This window comes from Prunus dulcis, chromosome 4, assembly GCF_902201215.1.
Source record: "Prunus dulcis chromosome 4, ALMONDv2, whole genome shotgun sequence".
In the NCBI taxonomy this organism is placed as follows: Eukaryota; Viridiplantae; Streptophyta; class Magnoliopsida; order Rosales; family Rosaceae; genus Prunus; species Prunus dulcis.
The window spans coordinates 2,391,723-2,411,435 of NC_047653.1; the positions used below are offsets into that span (position 1 = coordinate 2,391,723).

General features: G+C 40.0%; 5 protein-coding genes and 1 non-coding gene across 7 annotated transcripts; 5 read left to right on the forward strand and 1 right to left on the reverse strand.

The window, feature by feature from the left end:
• The first annotated feature begins 1,358 nt into the window (after window positions 1-1,358).
• Window positions 1,359-2,065, forward strand: LOC117626688 (CASP-like protein 1C3). Its single transcript, XM_034358496.1, has 3 exons — window positions 1,359-1,513; window positions 1,610-1,712; window positions 1,832-2,065. Exons 1-3 carry the CDS (start codon window positions 1,359-1,361, stop codon window positions 2,063-2,065), a joined length of 492 nt encoding a protein of 163 aa, XP_034214387.1.
• A 478-nt stretch (window positions 2,066-2,543) lies between these two features.
• Window positions 2,544-4,511, forward strand: LOC117625824 (probable 2-carboxy-D-arabinitol-1-phosphatase). Of its 2 annotated transcripts, XM_034357390.1 has the most exons (7): window positions 2,544-2,776; window positions 2,944-3,098; window positions 3,292-3,411; window positions 3,508-3,607; window positions 3,702-3,841; window positions 3,950-4,029; window positions 4,107-4,511. In XM_034357390.1, exons 1-7 carry the CDS (start codon window positions 2,617-2,619, stop codon window positions 4,231-4,233), a joined length of 882 nt encoding a protein of 293 aa, XP_034213281.1. In that variant the 5' UTR covers window positions 2,544-2,616; the 3' UTR covers window positions 4,234-4,511. The 2 variants fall into 2 exon arrangements, with proteins under 2 accessions (XP_034213281.1, XP_034213282.1); XM_034357391.1 differs by lacking the exon at window positions 3,702-3,841 and having other exon boundaries at window positions 4,107-4,240.
• A 1,439-nt stretch (window positions 4,512-5,950) lies between these two features.
• Window positions 5,951-8,569, reverse strand: LOC117625138 (3-deoxy-manno-octulosonate cytidylyltransferase, mitochondrial-like). The gene is made up of 8 exons (XM_034356735.1): window positions 8,176-8,569; window positions 7,754-7,799; window positions 7,558-7,644; window positions 7,339-7,463; window positions 6,922-7,061; window positions 6,785-6,836; window positions 6,575-6,685; window positions 5,951-6,353 (listed from the first exon to the last, which is right to left on the reverse strand). Exons 1-8 carry the CDS (start codon window positions 8,410-8,412, stop codon window positions 6,261-6,263), a joined length of 891 nt encoding a protein of 296 aa, XP_034212626.1. The 5' UTR covers window positions 8,413-8,569; the 3' UTR covers window positions 5,951-6,260.
• Window positions 8,526-10,857, forward strand: LOC117625137 (pentatricopeptide repeat-containing protein At2g33760). The gene has a single exon (XM_034356734.1). The coding sequence runs from the start codon at window positions 8,611-8,613 to the stop codon at window positions 10,375-10,377; it is 1,767 nt and encodes a 588-aa protein (XP_034212625.1). The 5' UTR covers window positions 8,526-8,610; the 3' UTR covers window positions 10,378-10,857.
• A 2,565-nt stretch (window positions 10,858-13,422) lies between these two features.
• LOC117625135 (callose synthase 11) lies at window positions 13,423-19,409 on the forward strand. Its single transcript, XM_034356732.1, has 2 exons — window positions 13,423-18,868; window positions 19,037-19,409. Exon 1 carries the CDS (start codon window positions 13,545-13,547, stop codon window positions 18,849-18,851), a length of 5,307 nt encoding a protein of 1,768 aa, XP_034212623.1. The 5' UTR covers window positions 13,423-13,544; the 3' UTR covers window positions 18,852-18,868; window positions 19,037-19,409.
• LOC117626830 lies at window positions 16,507-16,586 on the forward strand. The gene has a single exon (XR_004585649.1). It is a non-coding gene; the product is annotated as a small nucleolar RNA J33 (small nucleolar RNA).
• Window positions 19,410-19,713: the final 304 nt, after the last annotated feature.

The following is a 19,713-nucleotide window of genomic DNA, read 5'->3' on the forward strand; positions in this document are numbered from 1 at the left end:
CCGAGTATAGCCGAACGGCTATACTATTTTTAAAAATTAGGAAAAACGAGTATAGCCGTACGGCTATACTTTTTTAAAAAAATTAGGAAAAATGAAGTATAGCCGTTCGGCTATACTATATATATATATATATATATATATAAAGGACCCGCCCGTGCCTAGTCGGCATGTGTCGAAACAGTAAAGCTGAACGGCTATTCGATTTTTTAAAAAATCTAGGAGAAACGAGTATAGCCGGTTGGCCATAATATGTTTTCAAACCGAGTATAGCCATGCGGCTATACTATTCATAAAAAATAAGTTTAGAAACCGGGTATAGCCGCGCGGCTATACTATATATAAATATAAAAAGGACCAGCCCACCCCCTGGGCGCCATGTGTCAAAAAAGGAAAGCCAATCGGCTGTAGTATTTCTATAATAAAAAATTAGGAAAAAACCGAGGGGAAAGATCTTTTTATTTTTATTTTTTAAATATAAATATTTTAAAAAAAATTAATATTTAAAATTAAGTAATATCTTAACCTTATTTAATTACTTTAATTGATAATTATAGTTTAATTATTATTCCTTTAGTACAACTCATACATTTGATTATAGTTTAATTATAATTTAATTGATAAATAATATAACGCTATGATATGCTACGATAGTGTTTTATAACACAACGTATGCATTTGATTTTTTGAAGTAAATATGTCATGACTCTTAATTGAATCTGTTTTGGAGTTTCCTTATCTTTAAAAAGAAACTATATGGCATGACATGCGCTACAATCATCCTTATAAAAATTCATTCATCATAAATTCAAAATAATGTCCATAGACCATAGTTTGAGAGTCAATATATCATACAATCAATATGCATAAATGTAACATGCAATATGAGAAGAATGATCATGTGGCGCGCATGCATCTGTCTAGGTGTATGTCTGTGTATACACAAAATTTCCATGGATGTGTAATATGGCTAGCTATATTGTATTGTCCCTGTGGAAATCGACCTTCAACTACCCTCATACCCAGTTATATTATTAGTTGCCAAAATCTGCCTGCAATGCACAGAAACTGCTTATGGAAGCCACTAATTAATGGGAGTCTTAATCTTAAACCACGTGGTTAAATCTGGAAACACCCTTTTGCTCTGTGCAAATGTTTAATTGGCTCGTTATTAAGATCAAAATCTTCATAAATTTGTAGGTAAACAAACCCTTCCTGCTGTAAAGAAATACAAAGAAAACAAGTGCCCCACCCTCTATCTGTCCTCCTAACACCCTAAACATCTCTTGCTCTATATACCCTTCTAATTTTATTAGCTGAGGCCTGAAACATCGGATTATTTCCTTCCTCATTTGATCTCCATGACTAAGATTAGGAAGATCTTCACCTTTCTGCTAAGGCTGCTAGCTTTGGCTTCAACTCTGTCTGCCACCATAGTTATGGTCACAAGCCATGACTCTACCAATGTCTTGAACTTTACATTCAAAGCCAAATACAGCAATTCGCCTGCTTTCATGTAAGTTTAATTAAGTTTCTAATCAACCCTTTTCCTCATAATCATGTCCTAATCATTTTATTTTATGATTTTTAAATGTGTTTGCTCATGGCAAAGGTACTTTGTGATTGTGGAAGCAATTGTAAGTGGATACAACCTTATGATTCTGTTTCTTGCTTTGAAGGGTTCGCTTTGGCGCATGGTCATCATTCTAGATGTGGTAAAGAAAGCATTTTTCTTTCTATTTTTTGCATTTTTATTTTCATATTTCTATGTATTTTTTTCCTACGATGAACTGAAATTGAGGTCCTTTTTTCTGATTTGAACAATTTTGCACAGGTTGTGGCTTTGTTACTTACTTCAAGCATGTCAGCAGCCTTGGCAATAGCTCAAGTGGGCAAGAAAGGGAACACTCATGCTGGCTGGCTGCCCATCTGTGGACAAGTCCACAAGTTCTGCAATCATGTAACAGGAGCTCTTGTTGCTGGCATCATTGCAGCAGCATTATATTTTCTGCTAATTCTCTACACTCTTTACACTGTTCTCAATCCTCTGTTTGTTGTAAAACCTTAATTTTGTTGTTTTCATTTGATCTTTCCCCAGTGTAAAAAAAAAAAATAAGTTGAATGTAATATGCTCTAGTGTTCAGTACCTGACGGACTGTTTGGATGAATGGAAAAGTCTTTTTCATAGTTTTCTTATTCTTTGAGAATTGTTCAAGGGAAACTATAACCAACTGCCACCTCTTATATTTCTCTCAGATTCATATATATGATTTGTCTCATTGTCTTTAGTGTCTTTTTGACTTATGTTGGTGGTTATTATTATTTACAAACAGCAGTTTAAAAATCCAATTCAAAGCAGATTCCCATCTACTCCAAAGAGTAAAGAGACAAAGATTTACTCCGCACCAGTCCAATCAATTCTGACCGTCCAATCAGATAACAATCTAATATCATCCAACGGCCAGGATCAACCTTAAGATATCTGTGATGCACCATAATGACCACAACTAAAATTTCTCCAGATTCCATTGGAACCATCCCCACAACCAAATAGAAGTCAAGTGGGACTGAGGAACAGTGACACACAAACATCTCTGGAACCCCAAGCTTTCAAAGAAGATGGTTTGTGGAATTCTTAGTTTCAGCTCTGCTTTATCTCCAATCTCCATATCTCACTATAGAAATAGAACAGCTCCAAAGCTCAAGACTGATCTTTCTTCTTCTATTACACTTGGAATTCGATGCTCAAGTTCTAGCTCAGATGTGCCTCAAACCTTTGGTAAGTTTACCAACTCTATCTCCTTTTTTTTCTTCTTATTTACTTCAATTTCTCATTCAATTCCCACAGAAAGGTGCCTCTGAATGGCTTCAGAATTCAAATTCTTTATTTTGAAAAGATTGATGGGTTGTTCATAGTTTTCTGTCATTTTTCTTTTGTTATCGAAGAAAAATCTGAGAATGATGCTGCTATGACTGGTGGTGCATTTGACTTCACAAGAGCAACAACATCACTTAAAGATAATAAGTCAATCGCTTCATCAAAGAAGGTAACTCTTGTCCGGCATGGCCTTAGCTCTTGGAATGAAGAAAGTAGAGTTCAGGTTAGTTGCTTTCTTCTTCTTAAGTTGCTTAATTAATTAATTAACTATGATAAAAGGAATTTAAGTTGGTTTTTTTTTCCTGCTTTAGATTATGCATCTGTATGAGGCATATCAAACATGCGGAATTATTTTTTTCCTTTCATATAGAAAATATTTAGCTGTTCTTGAAGCTTAACCCTGGATGTATGTACAGGGAAGCTCAAACCAATCTGTCCTGACAGAAACTGGAGTGATGCAAGCAGAGAGGTGCAGAAAAGCCATTGCAAATATGCATTTTGATCAGTGTTATTCGAGTCCAATATCTCGGGCCAAGGTTTGAAGTTGAACATCTTGCTGAAGTATGTTATGGACCTTGTTGCATTTAATTTCAAAGCAGATTTTAATTGTGGGTTTCCGAATTCTGATGCAGTCCACTGCTGAAATTATATGGCAAGGAAGAGAGGAGCCGCTCGTTTTCCTCGACTCGCTGAAGGAGGCTCATCTGTTTTTCCTTGAAGGCATGAAAAATGGTCAGTATGATCGTGTTTTACTTCCTGGTTTTAATTCGTTCCGAATTCATGCATTCTAGAATCATACTAAATCACGTTCAGAATTTGGAGGCAGAGGATGCCAAGCAGAGATATCCAAAGGAGTATGCAACATGGAGAGAGGACCCTGCTAATTTTTATGTGAATGGAATCTATCCTGTAAGAGAACTATGGGGAACAGCCAGAGAGGCTTGGAAGGAGATCTTGTTAACACCTGTGAGACATGACATCGTTTCTTTGCTATCATGATACAAATTTTGTTTGTTGACGCTAATTTTTGATAATATAAAAGATGTGTAAACAAATATCTTTCTGATGTATCAGGGAGAACATGTTTTAGTCATCACTCACAAATCAATTTTGAGGGCACTGATCTGCACAGCTTTAGGGCTAGGCCCCGAGAGGTATGTCGTCAGCAATGCAGTTTAAATATCAAGAAAAATGCAATGTTGGTATCCTGACAATGCTGTTGACGGTTCAGATTTCGTGCCATTGATGTGAACAACGGTGGAATCTCCGTATTCAATTTCAACAAGAAAGGAGAAGCAATGATTCAATCTTTGAACATGACCGCCCATATGTACAGTGATCATGTCTATCTTTACTGAAACTTAGCGCGAGTTGCTGACTGATGAGGAAATATGAAGACAGCATAAAAAAGGTGTTGGAAAGAAGTTAAAACTAAGAGTTCCTCATAGGACATTCGTATGTATTTTTTCTCAGAGTCGAGGTTTCAAATTCAAATGACAAGCTTGGGGTTGTGAAAGGTCGATGGGTAAAACATGCATGCAGTAAATGCTGCAGAGTAGCTTCATGCTTTCTTGTATTAGTAACAGAATATGTACGTTCTACTTAGAAAACAAACAAGACATACATTTCTGCCAAATATTGTTATGGATCAATCTCATCGAACAAAATTCTTGGAAGTAAAAGAATCCTTATATATATATGTATGTATGTATGTATGTATGTATGTATGTATTAGCCTGCAATGGAAGACAAACCTGAATCATAAAGTATGAAAGAATGAAAGGATGGAGGAGAAGGACTGTTTCTCTTCGAAAACGCTTTTATAATCCAAAAATACATTTATTAGTAGGCTCAGGTTATCATGCCAAACTCAAAATGTGAGTGAGAGTGGGTGGTAGAAGTTCAACAGGATCACTTTGTTTGTTTGAGTGACTGGAGAAGGACTAGGATCTGAGGACAATGACATGGAATGGAACATGAAGTGAATATCAGATATTAAAAGAAGCTTTATGTTCCCCCGGCAGCTCATAAGAAAAGAAGAAGAAGCTTTATGTTATAAACCTTTATCAATTCTCTGATTGTTCTGTATCTTGTTCCTCTCTGTCATTTTTTGTTTGTGCTCTTTTTTTTTTGGTTAGGATGGAAAGGTCACTGATACATTAGAAGGTGCAGATCCTTCTTGTTTGGCCAATAAAGTTGCTAGGGTTGTTGGGTCAGCTAAGCCCGGAGAACCTAGCCTTGAGACAGTCCAAGAGTTAGCAAAAGAAAATGGATCTTTCCAGGAGCAAGAGCAAATTCAAACACAAACTGGCCTTGATGATGCCTTGAAAAGGCGGATGCAGCAGCTGATTGACTCTAATCGACTCATGCTTTTTATGAAAGGAGCCCCCAAGGAGCCCAAATGTAAAGTTAGCACATTGGCCGTTCACATTTTGAATAAAGACAATGAAGTTATGGAGGGGATACAAAAGTATTCTAATTGGCCAACAATACCACAGCTTTACAACAAAGGGAAGCTTGGTGGTTGGGGTGACATAGCATTTTTAATGCGTCGTAATGGTGAATTAGGAGAATTTTCCATAGACCATGAAACCAATTCACTGAATTGTGATAATTAATTTATGAATGATCAACAATCAAATTGTTGGTTAGAAATTAGAATACACACCTGAACACCTGTTGACTGAATTTTTTATATTATGTAATCAAATTTTGCCTCATAAGATTGTGTTGTCTTTGATGTTGTGTGAGAGTTTAATTTAAGATACATGCGTGAGTTTAATTATGTAACAAGCTTCTGAAGTTGCTTGTTTAGCCTATTAAGAATTGTGTTTTAAGTGTTTGATGTCGTGTGAGAGTTTACTGGTTTTATATGAAGACAGCAAATACAGCATAAAAAAGGTGTTGGAAAGAAGTTAAAACTAAGAGTTCCCTATAGGACATTGGCATGTATTTTTCTCAGAGTGAAGGTTTCAAATTCAAATTGACAAGCATGGGGGTTCTGAAAGGTTGATGGGTGACAACCCCGCATGCAGTAAATGCTGCAGAGTAAAGCTTCAGGGTTTCTTGTATTGGTAACAGAACATATACATTTTATTTAGAAAACAAACAAGACATACATTTTTGCCAAATATTGTTATGGATCAATCACACCGAACAACAAGATTCTTGGAAGTAAATGAATTCTTGTATATAGTAGTATCAGTATATGTCTGCAATGGAAGACAAAACTGAATCATCAGTAAGAAAGAATAAAACGATGCAGCATGAAGACACTCTCTTTCTAGAAAGCACTCATACGATCCAAGAAAGTGCTTTTGCGATTCAAAAGTACTTTTAAGTTTTTATGCCCAAATAACGCTTTTTTCACTTCCAAAAGCAGGTCCTAGGACATATTTCTTTCCCGCATGAATGATTCTATCTTCTCTAAATCTTCTGGAGTATCAACACCGTGAGCCTCATGATCAACCTTGATCACCTGTGAGAGGTAATCATGAGTTCGAAGTAAATATTTCTTCAAAATACCAGTCAATCTATATACATGAAAAACCACCCAACATCGGATTATCTGTGATCTAACTATACTCAGATTCTGATGCCTTATTTAGCAGCTCACTGATAAGGAGAGAGGAAAAGAACTTATCAAATGAAATAAGATTGATCGAAATACATAGAAGAGTCTTTATGACCAAGCAATACCTTCATCTTATATCCATTCTCAAGGACTTTAAGCTGCTCCAAATCTTCTTCCAGCTGTAATGGAGTAGGTACAAGCTCCGGATATTTCCTCAAGAACTTTGCATCATAGCTCTGGTAAGACACAAGAATGGCATAACTGGTTGGCAACAAGTAGGAGACACATTACATATTAAGGCTCACAAGTGCTGTAACATAAAGATATGCTGATACCTGGATACCAAGATGAAGTAGATATGGAAAACGTGGATTGACCTTGGCTGACCTGTGTTGTGTACATGAAAATTTATCAAGTTGCTGACGGTGTTATATTATATCGCAGACATGCTAAAATCTATAGTAAAACTTACTTATTGTATGGGATCAAGCCCCTCGAAAAATATATTGCATAACCATGAATGTCCACCACGCATTTCACCCGATTGGGATCAGATGCATCTTCAGGTTTCAAAGAAGTAACTGCAGTGCTAAATACAGCATCAGGGGCAGCCTATAACAGTAATCAAACAAAAAGGGGAAGAAATGATTAATTATATTCAGAACGAAAAAAACAAATGAACCTAAAGTCTAAAGAATAAAATCTATAGCCAGCCACATAATGATTTGGACTATTTGATTGCCATAGATTCATCATTCTAGTTCACAAAACAATATGAGTTGAAAAGAGAACAGAATATCAATAAATGACTGTTAATAAGTGTGATTTCATAACATATTCATCTTGAAGGAGCAGAACGGTAACTAACATGAGAGGATAAAGAACTTACTTGCAGGGCCTTGACAACCCCATCTATTATCTCGGGCTCTATAAGAGGCTCATCTCCCTGAATGTTAACAACAATATCAAATTTCTTTTTGAACTTTTGGAGGGCCTCATTGCAGCGTTCAGTTCCTTCAGATCATCAGACATTTATAAGAAACTTAAAAAATGATTCAAGTTTACTAACAATCAGTAAAATAGAAATATTGTGAACCATGGCTCTTACCATTTCTGCAAGTATCTGATGTCATTATCACATCAGCTCCAAACCCTAAACAGCATTCTGCTATTTTCTCATTATCCGTAGCCACAACTAGTAGAAGAGAAAATTTAAGAACTTTTTAATCAACAAATCACCACTTAATAACACAGAACTTATCATGTTGGCAAAGAAAACATATGAGGTTGACTGCTGGAAGTACCAAGTTGGTCCAGCGTGGTTGCAAGTTTTGCCCTTTCCCACGTCCTCTACAAGGCACAAAAAGATAGTTAAGCAAATGATCGTAGCATCTGCCCAGTTTATACCAAATATGATTACACATTCTACTTCCATGCTATTGTTTACAGTTTTCCTCCATTTGTCAAAGACATTGAAAAAGAAAAGAAAGAAGATGAAGAAGAAAACTTCTCATTGTCACAAGTTCAAACACTTGAAACGCAAAAGAATTGATACCCAAAATCCCGATTAGTCTCCACCACACCACACAATTAAACAACCTTTGAAATGATTAATCAAGTTCTCTTTTTTCTTTCATTAACATTGCGTTCATATAATGCAACAATTTAAGTAAACTAAAAAAATGAACTTGAAAGAAAAAAGAAGAAGAAAAACGATCACAAGAACCTGGATCATGGGTTTGCCGAGGATTGGGACCAGAGGTTTGCCTGGAAATCTGGAGGAAGCGAAACGAGCCGGTATGATCCCCAGCACGTGGCTCCGTAACCTGGCGGACCGGCGCCTGGATATCACCGTGTACGCTACGGCCGCAGCTGCTACAGCCGCTCCGGCGAGCAGTCCCTGCGCAAGCCATGAACGGTTGGTGCCGTCAGAGACAGAGGATGAGGAAGAGGGGCCCCTCATGGTTCTGCGATCTCCACTAGGTTAGGGTTTCGGCGGACGGTGGCGCGTGAGTTTGCACTGAGAGTGTCTGCGCGTGTTTGGAGAGTCTGATATCTCGGCGGCGCGAACTGTAAACTAATTCGTAATGGATTTGTGAAACGGTGCGTTTAGGGTAGTAGCTTCAAAGCTCAGGACTTTGAACCCGAAGTTTTTATTTTCATGGAAGCCAAACAGCTCGCAGTCACAGGTTCTTCAACCCCCCAGTCTCCGGTTTACCGAGCTCTTCTCCGAGCCGGCCCGTCTCTCAGAGCCCTGCAACAAGTTCATGGCCACATTGTTGTCTCCGGCTCTCACCGCAGCCGAGCTCTCCTCACCAAGCTCATAACTTTAGCTTGCGAAGCTGGCTCAATTTTCTACACTCGGCGGCTCTTCCTCTCTGTTCCAAACCCTGACTCTTTCCTCTTCAATTCCCTCATCAAAGCCTCTTCAAAGTTTGGGTTCCCCCAACACACTGTTTTCTTCTATAACCGTATGCTTGGTTTCCGTATTGCGCCTTCGAGTTACACCTTTACGTCTGTGATTAAATCGTGCGCCGATATTTCGGCTCTGAGACTCGGTAGATGTGTTCATTCGCACGTTTTGGTATGTGGGTATGGCTCGGATTCATTTGTTCAGGCCGCTCTAGTTACCTTGTACTCCAAGTCTGGTGATTTGGATGCTGCTCGGAAGTTGTTTGATAAAATGCCAGAGAGGAGCGTTGTAGCTTGGAATTCGATGATTTCAGGTTACGAGCAAAACGGGTTTTCGAGGGAAGCGATTGAGGTGTTTAATCAGATGCGGGAATTGGGTGTTGAACCTGATTCGACAACTTTCGTGAGTGTCTTAGCGGCTTGTTCTCAGTTGGGAGCTCTTGATTTAGGCTGTTCGGTGCATCATGATGTTATTAACAATGGGCTGCATGTGGATGTAGCTCTAGGTACTTCGCTAATTATCATGTATGCTAGATGTGGGAATGTGAGCAAAGCACGAGAAGTTTTTGATTCGATGAACGAACGAAATGTCATAGCTTGGACGGCTATGATCTCAGGGTACGCAACGAATGGTTATGGCATTCAAGCTGTGGAACTCTTTTGCCAAATGAGAGTTCATGGCCCTGTTCCTAACACTGTCACATTTGTGGCAGTCTTGGCGGCGTGCGCTCATGCAGGGCTAGTTCACGAAGGGCGGGAGACATATGCAAACATGAGGCAAGAGTATGGCTTAGTGCCAGGAGTGGAGCACCATGCTTGCATGGTCGATATGCTTGGGCGTGCTGGGCTTCTCACCGAAGCATATCAATTGATTAAAGAGCTTGGTCCCGAGGAGGCCGCCCCAGCTGTTTGGACTGCCATGCTTGGGGCTTGCAAGATGCATAAGAACTTCGATCTTGGGCTAATAGTTGCTGAGCATCTTTTGGAGGTTGAGCCTGAAAATCCAGGTCATTATGTAATGCTTTCGAATATATATGCACTGGCAGGTCGGATGGATCGAGTGGAAATGGTTAGAAATATGATGATGGGAAGAAGCTTGAGAAAGCAAGTTGGCTATAGTACAATAGATGTGAACCAGAAAACGTACCTGTTTAGCATGGGTGACAAGTCCCATCCCGAGACAAATGAAGTTTATCAGTATTTAGATGAACTGATGTCGCAGTGCAGGGAAGCAGGTTATGCTCCCGTACCTGAATCAGTGATGCATGAATTGGAAGAAGAAGAGAGGGAATATGCCCTTAGATATCATAGCGAGAAGCTTGCGATCGCATTTGGGCTACTGAAAACCAAGGATGGCATAGCCATTAGGATTGTAAAGAACCTTCGAATGTGCGAGGACTGCCATGAAGCAATTAAGTTTATGTCAGTTGTTACCAAAAGAGAAATTATTGTTCGTGATAAGCTTCGCTTCCACCACTTCAAAGATGGCTCTTGTTCATGCATGGATTACTGGTGAGCTTGAGCTGGTCCAACTAATTGCCTGGTAGCAATGCTTTGTGAGCCTGAGCTGTTAGAGGATTTCAGCTATGCCTTACCACAAAGAGAAGACCCATAATTTGTAGGGTCTTTTGCATTGCTTGGACAGCCAACAGAAACGCATGGCAGATCATTGTTGCAGGGATCAAGTGCAATGCTATGACTTTCTGGTCCATCTATGGAAAGGCCATTACCAATTGTTGTCAGAACTATGATCAATCAGATTATAAGTCGAAATGTTGAATTGCATAACCGAATCAGAGATGCCTTGGACGATTGATTCTTCGTTAGGCCAGGCGAAATATGTCAAGGTCTAACTAGATTGTGTTATTGAAGACCCTCTCATCTGTGCTCTTGCTCTTGATCATGCATTAAAGAATCATATATAGTTATAGGGTTTGTTTTAGCTATCTTGCACCATTATTTGTGCTCAAAATCTCTTTTCCGAGCCAAATTGTGCATAGGAATTTGGTGAATATTGAAATGAGAAAACTCTCTTTTGTGACACAAGCAGTGGCGGATGCAGGAATTTTTTAGGGAAGATGTAAATTTTAGAAGGCTAAAAATTTACAAAGGACTCAAGCAAGGCCATGGGTTCAAGTCCTAACATACGTGTAGTGTGTTAAAAAAAATAAGGCTAAAAATTAAAAAAATATATATATACAACCAAATGCCCTTAGAATTTAACCAATACTAATGTCATTCATAATTAAAACAAATAAGAGTTTTACGTCTACAACTAATTGATTATAGTCTATATGGATATCAATTAATATGAACAAAATCTTTGTCATTGACACAATTAGTTTACCAAAATTCATATCAAATATGAACAAAATCCATGTCCATTACATATTTAATCTAACAAAAGTCAATACCAATTAATCTAACCAAAAGCACATGTAAATTGGAGGTCATGAAACAAAAGTACACATGATTAAAAGTTTGGGGTAATTTTTGGTGATTTTTTTGGCACACATATGAGTTTTTAATGAATTTTTTAATTTAGGCCAATTAGAAATAGACATGTGTCGACTTGCTATTGAACAATTTAAAAAAGAATCAAAATCAAAAGCGCTGATGTCTGACGCGGAGTCTTCTTCTTCCTTGAACTGTGCCTCTGCAACTTAACTTCAAATATTGTAGAAAAACTTCGAAAATTCATAACTTTGGTTGTGGAGCTCCGATTGATGAGCCATTTTCTCCTACATGCTCGTGAGATCGAGCCCAACAATATAAGGTAAATATTCAGGGTCTCACAATGCAGCAAACAATACAATGTCTTAGAGGCATTTAGTCGAATAATTGGTAGGCACTAGCAAAGGAGCAAATTCTGGCATCCCCAATGAAGTTTCCGGCGAGGGGAAGTGCAACTGCACCTCTTTGCGCCTCTGTGAATCCACCAATGGACACAAGTACTCTTGTAAACTGGGACTTCAGAAGCAAAATATAGTTGCTGATGGGCTTGCTGGGCTGAGCTTATCTGGGCCCTTTTGGCTCTCTTTTATTTGTTACCAAAAAAATATTGAACTCTAATTTCTACCTGGAGAATGCGTGGAATATCTTTCATAGATTCGCATGACAACTCTTTTCATGGAAACAAATGTATGTTGCTATTAAATTAAATGCATGGACATGCATAGTGGGGTTAAATAAATGTTATTAGTTGAGTTAAAATGATAAGCAAAAATATTTTTAAAGAAGAAATCCAATAAACAACATAAAATTGTAGCCGTTGGAATGTTACAAAATCATAACTCTGCATCCTTAAAATCATTGATTTATTAATGGTTACTTCCAAGATAATGAAGAGACATATATTAAATGTCACTAATTGTTCTTCTTAAAGTAGTTGGGGGTTATATAGCCATGTGATATACCATGACTATCTCGTGTAAATCTATGAAGAAAGTGATTAAATAAACGTTCATTTTATTTACCAAAAACAAATAAACTTTATAATAAATTCCTGTAAGAGATTCTCTGCCTTTCTTTCTTTCATGACATGAGACCCACGAGGCTGACAACTCGTGGTAAAAACCCCACATGCCAACAGATCCGGAAAACGACATCGCAAAAGGCCGAAAGAAACAAAAAAAGACATTGCAAAGCCCACTTTTATTATGCTTCAGCTGCAGTTCTAATGACAAAAACAAAATCGAAAAAAGCCCACTTTATTCTCAATCTCAAGAACCAACCCATCACAAAACGGTCCGCAGTCGGTCCCAATCATTTATTAACAATTTAAATACACTAATGTTGCATTCATTTACCGTCCAAATTAATTAACGGGATGTTTTTCAAGAATTTATAGTGAAGATTATGTTTCAAGAACTGAGAGGACATTTTATTATTATCATTAATGAATTGTACAATTTACTTTTCTTTTTTTTTTCTCTACAAACAATTGGAAAAAATGAAAGTCAAACACACGACTTCAAACGCATGAAATAATTATTATATGAACAACATTCTGGGGCATTATTTTTCACTCATGAAAAAATAACTTTCAATTTTTATCTTCTTTTTGGGTAATTTTGTTTATGTTGTTGATAATTGGGAATGACCTTAGTGCATGTACTTTTTATCTTTTTCAAATCCTTTTTGTTGGCTTCTCTTTTTTCTGAAAAGATAAATAAAAGGGATATTCCTTCTTTTATTTTTTCTAGGCTCCCATGTGCATGTGTGACACATATCCGTTTCGCACTGTCCCAGTTCAAAACCTTCATCATACGCCGTCGTTTCGGCAAACAGAGAACGTGGGTTGCTGCTTGGTTTGTTGCGTTGCGTATCGTCCCTCCCTCCGATTTCCTACACGATATTCTGATTTCTGATAATGGAGAGATACTCAGTAATGGGTACCACCTTGAGTCCGGAGTCCGGACCCACCAAGGCCCCCCACTTCCCTCATCAGTATCTCCACCATCCTCCGCCACCCGCCCTCTGGCGCGTGCCTCCACCTTACAACTTCCACTCGTCTCTTTCAGTAGCATATGCGTGTACGTTACTTAAAGCCCTAATAAAAACCCAGCACACCATTTCTCTCACTCTCTCACTTCCACAAACAACCAACACAACTCTGAAAAAGAAAAGAAAAATGAAACCCAAAGACCAGCTTTGAGAGCTGAAGAAGAAGAGAGGAGAGCTATGAATCTTCGGCAGCGTCCGCAGCCGACGCGCGGCGGCCGTGGACCACTCCACGCGCCGCTGCCGCCCATGCAACAGGCCTACAACATCATCCCCATCCACGACCTCCTGGCCGACCACCCTTCGCTCCGCTATCCTGAGATACGCGCCGCTGCCGCCTCCTTACGCGCAGTCGGGGACCTCCGGAAGCCGCAGTTTGTCCGCTGGAACCCGAGCTACGACCTCATGGACTGGCTCGGCATCTCCTTCGGGTTCCAAAACGACAACGTTCGGAACCAGCGGGAGCATTTGGTCCTCCACCTGGCCAACTCCCAAATGCGGCTCCAGCCTCCGCCGAACCTGGTCGACTCGCTCGACGCCGGCGTTCTCCGGCGATTCCGGGGCAAATTGCTGCAGAACTACTCCTCCTGGTGCTCCTACATGGGCCGGAAGTCGAACGTCGTCATTTCGAGACGCCGCGCTGATCTCCGCCGCGAGCTGCTCTACGTGGCGCTGTACCTGCTGATTTGGGGCGAGTCTGGTAACCTTCGTTTCGTCCCTGAATGTGTTTGTTATATTTACCATCATATGGCCATGGAACTGAACAAAGTGCTTGATGAGTCTATCGACCCGGATACTGGTCGCCCGTTTGTGCCTTCGGTTTCGGGGCACTGTGGGTTTTTGAAGAGTGTGGTTATGCCCATTTACCAGACCATTAAGACTGAGGTTGAGAGCAGCAGAAATGGTACTGCGCCTCACTCTGCTTGGCGCAATTATGATGATATTAACGAGTACTTTTGGTCTCGGAGGTGTTTCCAGAGGCTGAAATGGCCTATTAATTATTCAAGTAATTTTTTTGCTACCACCCCGAAGAATAAGAGGGTCGGGAAGACGGGGTTTGTGGAGCAGAGGTCGTTTTGGAATGTGTTTAGGAGCTTTGATAAGCTCTGGGTTTTGTTAATCTTGTTTTTACAGGCTTCCATTATTGTTGCTTGGAAGGAGACAGATTATCCCTGGCAGGCATTGGAGAGAAGGGACGATCAGGTGCAGTTGCTAACATTGTTTATTACTTGGGGCGGTCTTCGCCTTCTTCAAGCAGTGCTTGATGCTGGGACTCAGTATAGCTTAGTTTCCAGGGAGACGATGTTGCTTGGTGTTCGGATGGTGCTGAAGGGTGCAGCTGCCGCAACATGGACTATTGTGTTTTCAGTGTTTTATGCGAGGATTTGGGATCAGAAGAATTCGGATGGGAGGTGGTCGGATGCGGCCAATCAGAGGATTTTTGTTTTTCTTGAGGCTGCACTTGTTTTCGTCATCCCAGAAGTGCTGGCATTGGTTCTCTTTATAGTTCCCTGGGTCAGGAACTTTCTTGAAGGGTTGGATTTTAGTATACTCTATGTATTCACATGGTGGTTTCATACACGGATTTTTGTGGGTCGTGGACTGAGGGAAGGGCTTGTCAATAATGTCAAGTATACAATGTTCTGGATTGTAGTGTTGGCTTCAAAATTCACATTCAGTTACTTCCTTCAGATCAGGCCTCTTGTTTCCCCAACGAAAACTCTGTTGGACGCAGGGGATACCAAGTACAAAATACATATCTTTTTTAATAGCGGGAACAGAATAGCAATTGTGTTGTTGTGGATTCCTGTTGTGTTGATTTACTTGATGGATCTGCAAATATGGTTTGCCATTTTCTCATCCTTAGTTGGTGCAACAATTGGGCTGTTTTCACATTTGGGGGAGATCCGGAATATCAATCAGCTAAGGCTTAGATTTCAGTTCTTTACTAGTGCGTTGCAGTTTAATCTTATGCCGGAGGAGGAGTCCTTACGTCCTGAGGTGACAATGGTGAAGAAGCTCCGTGATGCCATCCACAGACTGAAATTGCGGTATGGACTTGGTCAAGCCTACAAGAAGACTGAATCAAGCCAAGTAGAAGCTACCAGGTTTGCCTTGATATGGAATGAAATCATGACAACTTTCAGGGAGGAAGATCTCATCAGTGATCGAGAACTTGAGCTCATGGAATTGCCACCTAATTGTTGGAACATTAGGGTTATTCGTTGGCCATGTTCCCTCCTCTGCAATGAACTATTGCTTGCTCTAAGTCAGGCAAAAGAGCTGGGTGAGGAACTTGACCAGTCGCTTTGGTTGAAGATATGCAAGAGTGAGTATCGCCGGTGTGCTGTCATCGAAGCTTATGACAGCATCAAGTATCTGCTTCTTGTGGTCGTTAAATATGGCACAGAAGAAAATTCCATTGTTTCAAAAATTTTCAAGGAGCTGGATCAATGTATTCAGAGTGGGAAGGTCACGGTTACGTATAAGTTGTCACTGCTTCCACAAATTCATGCAAAGTTGATTTCTCTTATTGAGCTTTTGATTCAACAAAAGAAAGATGAAAGTAAGGCAGTGAATGTGTTGCAGGCCTTGTACGAACTTTCCGTTCGTGAATTCCCGAGGTTGAAGAAGTCCATGGAAACCTTGAGGCTGGAAGGCCTCGCAACTTGTAGTACAGCCACTGATGCAGGCTTGCTTTTTGAAAATGCAATCCAGTTTCCTGAGGATGAGGATGCGGTCTTCTTTAGGCATCTGCGCCGTCTGCATACAATTCTCACTTCTAGAGACTCAATGCACAATGTCCCAACAAATATTGAGGCGAGAAGACGTATTGCCTTCTTTAGCAATTCACTTTTTATGAACATGCCCCGTGCTCCATTTGTTGAAAAAATGATGGCTTTCAGTGTGCTGACTCCATACTATGATGAGGAAGTGTTGTATGGAAAAGAATTTCTTCGAAGTGAGAATGAAGATGGCATTTCCACCCTGTTTTATCTGCAGAAGATTTATGAAGATGAGTGGAAGCATTTTATGGAGAGGATGTACAGGGAGGGCATGGAGAATGACGATGAAATCTTTACTAATAAGGCTAGGGATCTCCGTCTTTGGGCATCGCACAGAGGTCAGACATTATCTCGTACTGTGAGAGGAATGATGTACTACTATAGGGCCCTTAAGATGCTTGCATTTCTTGATTCTGCATCTGAGATGGACATAAGGGATGGATCACAGCAAATTGGCTCTCATGTTTTGATAAACCAGAATAGAGGGTTGGATGGTGTACAGTCAGGCATGCAATCTTCTTCTCGGAAACTCGGAAGAACTAGTAGCAGTGTTAGTTATTTATTTAAGGGGAATGAACATGGGATTGCTCTGTTGAAGTTCACATATGTGGTTGCCTGCCAATTATATGGGCAGCATAAGACGAAGGGAGACTCCCGTGCTGAGGAGATCTTATATCTTATGAAAAATAATGAGGCCCTTCGAGTTGCCTATGTTGATGAGGTTCACTTGGGGAGAGATGAGGTTGAGTACTACTCTGTCCTTGTTAAATTTGATCAGCAGATTCAAAGGGAGGTTGAGATCTATCGGATCATGTTGCCTGGTCCATTGAAGCTTGGTGAAGGCAAACCAGAAAATCAGAACCATGCCATAATCTTCACAAGGGGTGATGCAGTTCAGACCATTGACATGAACCAAGATAATTATTTTGAGGAGGCACTTAAAATGCGGAATTTATTGGAGGAGTTCAAGAACTTTTATGGTATCAGGAGGCCGACTATCTTGGGAGTCCGCGAGAATATCTTCACTGGCTCCGTGTCCTCTCTTGCTTGGTTCATGTCTGCTCAGGAGATGAGTTTTGTGACCCTGAACCAGCGTGTTCTGGCAAACCCTTTGAAAGTGCGAATGCACTATGGTCATCCAGATGTGTTTGACAGGTTCTGGTTCTTGCCTCGAGGTGGAATAAGCAAGGCTTCCAAAGTGATCAATATCAGCGAGGACATATTTGCTGGCTTCAATTGCACACTGCGAGGTGGCAATGTGACTCACCATGAATATATACAGGTGGGCAAGGGGAGGGATGTTGGGCTGAATCAGATCTCCATGTTTGAGGCCAAGGTTGCTAGTGGCAATGGTGAGCAGGTTTTAAGCAGAGATGTGTACCGGTTGGGTCATAGATTGGACTTCTTTCGAATGCTTTCATTTTTCTACTCAACTGCTGGGTTCTACTTTAACACGATGATGGTGATACTGACTGTTTATGCCTTCTTGTGGGGACGTCTTTTTCTTGCTCTCAGTGGTATCAAGGACAGTGCAAACAATAAATCACTTGGTGTGATCTTGAATCAGCAGTTTATTATCCAGCTAGGTTTCTTCACTGCCCTTCCAATGATTGTTGAAAACTCTCTTGAACTGGGTTTTCTTCGAGCAGTTTGGGATTTCTTAACAATGCAGTTGCAGCTTGCTTCAGTTTTCTACACATTCTCAATGGGAACTCGTACCCACTTCTTCGGCCGTACTATTCTTCATGGGGGTGCAAAGTACCGAGCCACTGGACGTGGCTTTGTGGTACAACACAAGAGCTTTGCTGAGAACTATCGACTCTACGCTCGAAGCCATTTTGTGAAGGCAATTGAGCTTGGGATTATTTTAATAGTGTTTGCTGCTCATAACTCTGTAGCTACGAATACTTTTGTTTACATTGCCATGACGATCTCAAGCTGGTGTCTCGTATTGTCGTGGATAATGGCCCCGTTTGTGTTCAACCCTTCTGGATTTGATTGGCTGAAAACTGTATATGACTTTGAAGATTTTATGAATTGGTTATGGTATTCCGGGGGTATTTTTACAAAAGCTGAACAGAGCTGGGAAACATGGTGGTATGAGGAACAAGACCATCTACGAACAACCGGTCTTTGGGGAAAGCTATTGGAAATTCTTTTGGATCTTCGTTTCTTCTTCTTTCAGTATGGCGTCGTGTACCATCTAAATATTGCCCGTGAAAATACCAGCATAGCTGTTTACTTGCTATCTTGGATATACATGGTAGTGGCTGTTGGGATTTATATAGTCATAGCATATGCTCAGGACAAATATGCAGCGAAGGAGCATATCTACTACCGGCTAGTTCAGCTTCTTGTCATAATAGTTTTGGTACTTGTAACTGTATTGCTGCTCGAGTTCACTCACTTCAAATTTCTCGATATAGTCTCAAGTTTCTTGGCGTTCATCCCTACCGGCTGGGGTATAATTTTAATAGCTCAGGTACTTAAACCTTTCCTGCAGTCTACAGTGGTGTGGGATACTGTGGTTTCATTGGCTCGACTGTATGATTTGCTCTTTGGAGTAATTGTTTTGGCTCCTGTGGCATTGCTGTCATGGTTACCTGGGTTTCAGTCAATGCAGACTAGGATCCTGTTCAATGAAGCCTTTAGCAGGGGTCTTCAGATATCTCGTATTCTTACCGGCAAAAAGTCTCAGTGAGATGCATTCATTCAGAGGTATTTCAATCTCAACATATGAAATCCTCCATTATGTAATATGTTTTAGGTTGGACTCTGATTATTATTATATTTCATTGGTCACTTATGCTTTGTGTTCTCTTTCAGGTAGTCCATGTCAGCTGTAATCTTTTACAAATTATCTAACCGGGTTTCTTTGCGTTTCAGGTCATGAGGCGGGACTAGGTTTACAACAGACCAAGTAAGACTGTTCTTCGATTCTACTGTCAGAGCAAAGGTAGTCGCATTGCATGTACTGTGGTGTCGTCGTACATGATTCTCTCATCTGTGAATTCAGCTGCTGATTTTTTACTTAATCAGAGCATCTTCCTCTCTTGCTAGAGATTTTGTAATGAAATGAACAGAGGGTAATTTGAGTGGTTAATTCCGTAGAGTGGTTTAACCACATTGTTGTTATCGTCGTTGTTCAGGATCTGGTTCTGTACATATTGTTCATATCTAGTGTAGCTTCTAATCTATGCTAGGTTGGTTATTTAAAGAGCATATTATTATTATTATTAATGGCATGTTGCTTCTCCCACTTCTTGGATTCAATTGATTTTACCCAAGCAACCAATATCTTATAAACCCAAGATCAGTTTTGGTGTGAAACAACAATTGCAATCATGGAGATAGTAATAAATAAATATACTATAGGAGGGACCAATCGCAAAGTTTCTCATTCTTTAGCCAGAAATTGGATGGTGTATGATTCAACGTTTTAATTTTTTCAAAAAGAAGCATGCATCGTGACATTGCTCAGAAAATGTTTGTTGAAGCGACATGTTTTCTGTTTTAATTTTGTTTTGACAATTTGAATTTTGCAGACTAGACAAAAGAACGTA

Excerpts from the sequence above, each read along its gene's own strand:
- LOC117625138 (XM_034356735.1), bottom strand. The coding sequence starts at position 8,412 with ATGAGGGGCCCCTCTTCCTCATCCTCTGTCTCTGACGGCACCAACCGT. Across the intron at positions 6,837-6,921 it reads GGCTTGATCCCATACAATAA|GTCAGCCAAGGTCAATCCAC; the intron begins GTAAGTTTTACT and ends TACACAACACAG. Across the intron at positions 6,354-6,574 it reads AGAATGGATATAAGATGAAG|GTGATCAAGGTTGATCATGA; the intron begins GTATTGCTTGGT and ends TACCTCTCACAG.
- LOC117626688 (XM_034358496.1), top strand. The coding sequence starts at position 1,359 with ATGACTAAGATTAGGAAGATCTTCACCTTTCTGCTAAGGCTGCTAGCT. Across the intron at positions 1,514-1,609 it reads AGCAATTCGCCTGCTTTCAT|GTACTTTGTGATTGTGGAAG; the intron begins GTAAGTTTAATT and ends CTCATGGCAAAG. Across the intron at positions 1,713-1,831 it reads TGGTCATCATTCTAGATGTG|GTTGTGGCTTTGTTACTTAC; the intron begins GTAAAGAAAGCA and ends AATTTTGCACAG.
- LOC117625137 (XM_034356734.1), top strand. The coding sequence starts at position 8,611 with ATGGAAGCCAAACAGCTCGCAGTCACAGGTTCTTCAACCCCCCAGTCT.
- LOC117625824 (XM_034357390.1), top strand. The coding sequence starts at position 2,617 with ATGGTTTGTGGAATTCTTAGTTTCAGCTCTGCTTTATCTCCAATCTCC. Across the intron at positions 3,608-3,701 it reads CCTTGAAGGCATGAAAAATG|AGGATGCCAAGCAGAGATAT; the intron begins GTCAGTATGATC and ends ATTTGGAGGCAG. Across the intron at positions 3,842-3,949 it reads AGGAGATCTTGTTAACACCT|GGAGAACATGTTTTAGTCAT; the intron begins GTGAGACATGAC and ends CTGATGTATCAG.
- LOC117625135 (XM_034356732.1), top strand. The coding sequence starts at position 13,545 with ATGAATCTTCGGCAGCGTCCGCAGCCGACGCGCGGCGGCCGTGGACCA.